The 4805-nt window shown below is 44.8% G+C and overlaps 1 protein-coding gene across 1 annotated transcript; it reads right to left on the bottom strand.

The window, feature by feature from the left end:
* Nucleotides 1-232: 232 nt before the first annotated feature.
* Nucleotides 233-2622, bottom strand: LOC121995259. The gene is made up of 3 exons (XM_042549042.1): nt 2281-2622; nt 750-2179; nt 233-626 (listed from the first exon to the last, which is right to left on the bottom strand). Exons 1-3 carry the CDS (start codon nt 2620-2622, stop codon nt 233-235), a joined length of 2166 nt encoding a protein of 721 aa, XP_042404976.1.
* Nucleotides 2623-4805: the final 2183 nt, after the last annotated feature.

The raw sequence follows: 4805 nt of genomic DNA, 5'->3' as shown, positions 1-4805 counted from the left end.
TAAGCAACTCCAGCTTCACATCGTCCTCCACTCCAGCCATATAGATACAAGATTTGCTAAGATTCGGTCTTAGGCCAGCCATCATCCCAAAGTTTTCCAGACAGCCCATGAGGATAGTAGTGGAGGATCGGTTACCACAGGAGAAAAGAAGAAGGTCATCCGCATATGCCAGATGTGCAATCCGAAGATCATGCCACTTTGGATGGAAATGAAAGTCTGCTCTCCGTGTCTACTAACTAAGCATCCGAGCCAAATACTCCATACAGATCCCAAATAGATATGGTGATAGTGGGTCACCCTGCCTCAATCCTCTAGCTCCTCGAAAGTACCCATGCATGCCTCCATTGATAGACACTGAAAAACTGGTGGTAGTGATGCACTCACGTATCCAGGCAATGTAGGTGGAGGGGAACTGCAACCCTGCTAATGCCTCCAGAAGAAAATCCCAATGCACCGTGTCAAAAGCTTTCTGGAGGTCTACCTTCATGATACTCCGTGGGGAAATCCTCTTGCTTGTGTAATTTCTCATCAATTCTTGTGCCAAATGTATATTATCAGTGATATTCCTTCCCTTGACAAATGCAGCTTGTGCCGGATGAAATATGTGCTCAACAACATCAGCAAGTCTAGAGGATAAGATCTTCGAAATTATCTTTTAAAACACCATACAACATGAGATGGGTCGGTAATCCGCTACTCTACTTGGTTGTGGCACCTTTGGGACTAGTGAGATGAGTGAGTGATTCCACTGCTTGAGAAGCTTCCCATGTCGAAAGAACTCCATTATTGCAGCCACCAATTCGCCTTTGAGGAGATCCCATGAGTGTTTTAAGAACTTTGATCCATACCCATCCGGACCCAGCGCTTTTTGGTCACCTATGCTAAAGAGGGCCTTCTTGATCTCCTCCTCCGTTGGCATCCTTATCAAACTGTCCTGCTGCTCCAGATTTAAAGTTCTTCCATAACTTATGCATTCGGTGGTGAGTGGTGTTCTTTGTAGACTTGTGCCAAGCAACCCTTGAAAGGTGTCCACAAATTCGTTTGCAATCTCTTCGAAGCTTGTTATGATATCACCATTTCTTTTCTCAATCACCATAATTTCTCTTCGTCGATTTGTTCTCTTGACTAAGGCATGGAAATAGGTAGTGTTCCGGTCCACTTCTCTAAAGTACTTGCACTTAGCCTTTTGTTTACAGTATAGAAAATCTGCCCTGCTGAGTTGGTCTGCTCTTTTTCGGACCTGCTGGTACCCAATCTCAAAAATCCCAGTAGTGTAGCCATTTTCCTGCATCCTTTGAAGCTCCTCTTGCGCCCGTAGTGATCGCTCCTTTATGTGCTGAAAATGTAGCCTGTTAAACTGCCTAAAAGTGGCTTTCAAATGTTGCAATTTCACCTTGAACCTGTACTGTGTCGTGCCCTGCAATGTGCCCAGCCCAATGCTTGCCCACTGCTCCTCCATCACCTTATTATAATCTTCATGAGTGGTCCACATATTGAAGAATTTGAAGGGTTTCTTTGGTTGCTCTATAGCTGCCATAATGGTGACCACGCATGGAGTGTGATCCGAGATGTAACCCGGTGGTAAGTAGTCAGCCAATCCCCTCATATCCTGCTCCAACCATATCTTATTGACCATGCTTCTATCTAATTTGCAAGAGACCTCCATATTTGACCAAGTGTATTTGCAACCTACTTGAGGTAAGTCCTCTAATCCATTATGTAGAACACAGTCTTGAAAATCTGAGATTTGATAAGCAGTTACCGGCATACCACCTTCTTTGTCTTCCACTGAGATTGGGGAATTAAAATCTCCAAGGAGTATACAAGGCGTGGTCATGCTCTCCCCAAGCACATCTAATCCTTCCCATAGCCTCCTTCGCTTACTGATACTTAGCAGCCCATATACAAATGTAATCTGGAATGTCTTTTGTGTCACTGCACTGGTAACATGTCCATGTAAATATTGCTCATCAAACTTTGTTATCCCAAAGGTGACTTGGTGAGGGTCCCAAATAACCAATACTCTACTTCTAGAGGAGCCCTCCTTTATGTAATGTTGCATTTCCAGATTTTGAAACATTCTGGTTTTCATTCTTTGAAAAGCCTGTTCTGTTAGTTTTGTTTCCAGCACACCCATCACTGCTAGCTTGTGTCTCAGAAAGAAGCTCTGCACCTCTTTCTGTTTGGGAGCTTGGTTAAAGCCCCTCACATTCCAGGAGGCAATCTTCATGTGGAGGTAGACGGTCTTGACCGTCTTGCCGCTTGGTTTCGAGTTTGAACCCTATCTTCCATCCCAATCTCATTGCTGCACATCTTAACACCAGCCCTGTTGCCTGCTGTTTCCTGCTTTTTACTTGGCAGAAATCTATTTTTCCTCTGGACAGTTTGTGTGCTGTTATGCTGATGATTCAACTGTCCAACTTGCTGTGGGTATCTGCTGTAACTCTGCCTGGTATCCCTTCTCTGAACTGTGCCTAGCCCCTCTGTAATTGCAGAATTCTGCTTTCTGCTTACTGGTTTGTGCGCATGCAGGCTTTGGTGAAAATCAGATGCAGGCAACGCTGAAACCAGATCAATCTCTTGTCCATTCATTACTCTAATATGCATTTGGTTTGCAGCCATCTGCCGTTTAGCTGATCAAGCCCTTGTCTGCACTGTCCATTGCTACTGCGACCCTTCTTCCACTGCTGTGCTAGAATCTGGATTACTGGGACCGCTATCAACATAACTTGTGTCAATGAAACCTTGCATCGGTGAAGAGCAGTCTCCTGAGTCTGATTACTGCGAGCTGCTGGAGTGCAGCCTGCAGTTTGTGCATTCCTGAGTCTCAATCTGCTTCCTTGTTTGGCCTGGATGGTGAAGGATAGGTTGTGGTGCCTGCTGATCCTCTTTTCTGCAGTGTGAATCGGGTTGCTGCAGATCATATTGTGCTTGCTGTTCTCCATCTTGTCCAGGTTGCAGATGCATGTGATCACCTATCTGAATACCCTTTCCAGTGTCTGAAATTCCAGTAGAAGCAATGTGTTGAGCAGTGGGCTGACAGTGAGCAGTTTCACAATTCTCCCTCTCTGCTGTGCCCCTGATGCAATCTCCCTTCGTGCTGCTAAGGTGAGGAGTAGTGGAAACCATTTCTGATTGCTGTAAAAACTCCTGTGCCAAGTTTTGATGCAGGTCAAAAGCCTTGTACAGATTCTGCTTCTTCCTAGAACTGAGTCTGCTACATACTGATTTATGTTTACGGCTACTAACTTTGAATCTCACTCGCAATTGGTTCCTTTGCATTACTGATTGAAATCGTCTCGATGTGGCCCTTCCTGTTACTGCCTTTGGATTCAGATTTGTCACCATGCTGCCCTTATGCTTAATTTGTGGATCATCATATACTACTTGTACAGGCCCCTGCGCAGGTGTGACCCCAGGAATAGCTTTGTCTAGGTGCTGTAGAGTCGATGTGTTCTGGTGCTGCTGGTTGTGCTCTTGCATGTCTGGTAATCTCCAACAAGCTTGGTCCTGTGCAAATCCTCCATTCTGCTTTCTATTCAGTACTTCACTGCTTGATACGCTATAGTGAACCTTATCTCTACAATGTCGGTCAGTTGCAGTGGTGTCTGTGAGGTTTGCTTTCCCTGCTATCCCTTCTGGTTGCATCTGATCATGGTTTTGAATTTAAATCTGTTTGTTCCTGCTTCTGTGCTTATGATGCACTGATTTTGCTCTTTTGCTTTTTATCTTGAAACTCAATCGATGGCCAGCTCGCTGCTCAGAATTGGTCTTAATTTGTTGATAATCTTCATTACGCTGCAGTCCATTTCTTTTGCTAAGTCCTGCTATCTTAACTTGTTGGCTGTGCTGATGTTGTGATGTAGAAGCTCCTTGCGTATTGGTCAGCAGGACACACTGTTCCTTCTCAGCTACAGAGCTGACCTTAGCTGTAGTGTGATTAATTGATAAGTTCTCCTTCTGAACATGTTTCTGCTTGTCCCCTACTCTACATCGTGCCCCAGATGTCTGAAACTGGTGATGAGCTGTGGAAACTGTCAATTTGTTTGTATCAGTAACTTCCTTGCCCTTTTCTTTTGCTGAAACTTGAGCATGCTGAATATTCTTGGTCTGATAATCTTCCCCCTGTTTGCCCACTTTCTTCATAGCGATTATGTGGTGTGACTGTGTGTTGTGGTCTCCTGCTCTTTGCCCCATAGGTTCCTGACTTACATTCAACATTCGATACTGTAGCGTGCCAGTAGGTATTGCAAATTCAGATTGCGTGCCAGTCTGCAGTGTTCCATTACCTGTGGTCCAAGTTTGCCTTGCAGCCTTCTTCCCTGACAATACAAATTCTCCTTCTTCCAAGTTTGCCTCTTCCATCAGCGTAGGACAGTCCAGTTGATAGTGCCCTAGTTTATTGCATGTTAAGAACAATTTAAGGGTCGCTTCAAAGGTAATCTGCAAATCTAGTTCTCTGCTATCCGGCAGGGTGACTGGGATACTCTCTGGTAGCGGTTTAGTGATGTCCACCTCGACCAATACCCTGGCAAAGCTAATCCTGTCTTTGTCTTTGGTAACTCGATCTGTATAGAGAGGGTTGCCAACCATTGACGCAACTTTGTTGAGGCCTGAATGTGTCCAACAGTCCAGTGGCAGGCCAAATATTTACATCCAGAGCGGTATTTGGGTTTGTGGCTCAATTTGAAAACTGAAGCACTGTGGCATGAGCTTCATGTATAGAGGACAACCATGCATCACATAGGGTCCACCCTGCAATACACGATCAGTATCCTCTTTCGATTCAAATTTAAAAACTAACC

This window comes from Zingiber officinale, chromosome 6A (assembly GCF_018446385.1).
Source record: "Zingiber officinale cultivar Zhangliang chromosome 6A, Zo_v1.1, whole genome shotgun sequence".
Lineage (NCBI taxonomy): Eukaryota > Viridiplantae > Streptophyta > Magnoliopsida > Zingiberales > Zingiberaceae > Zingiber > Zingiber officinale.
This window is presented reverse-complemented; position numbering and strand designations above follow the sequence as displayed.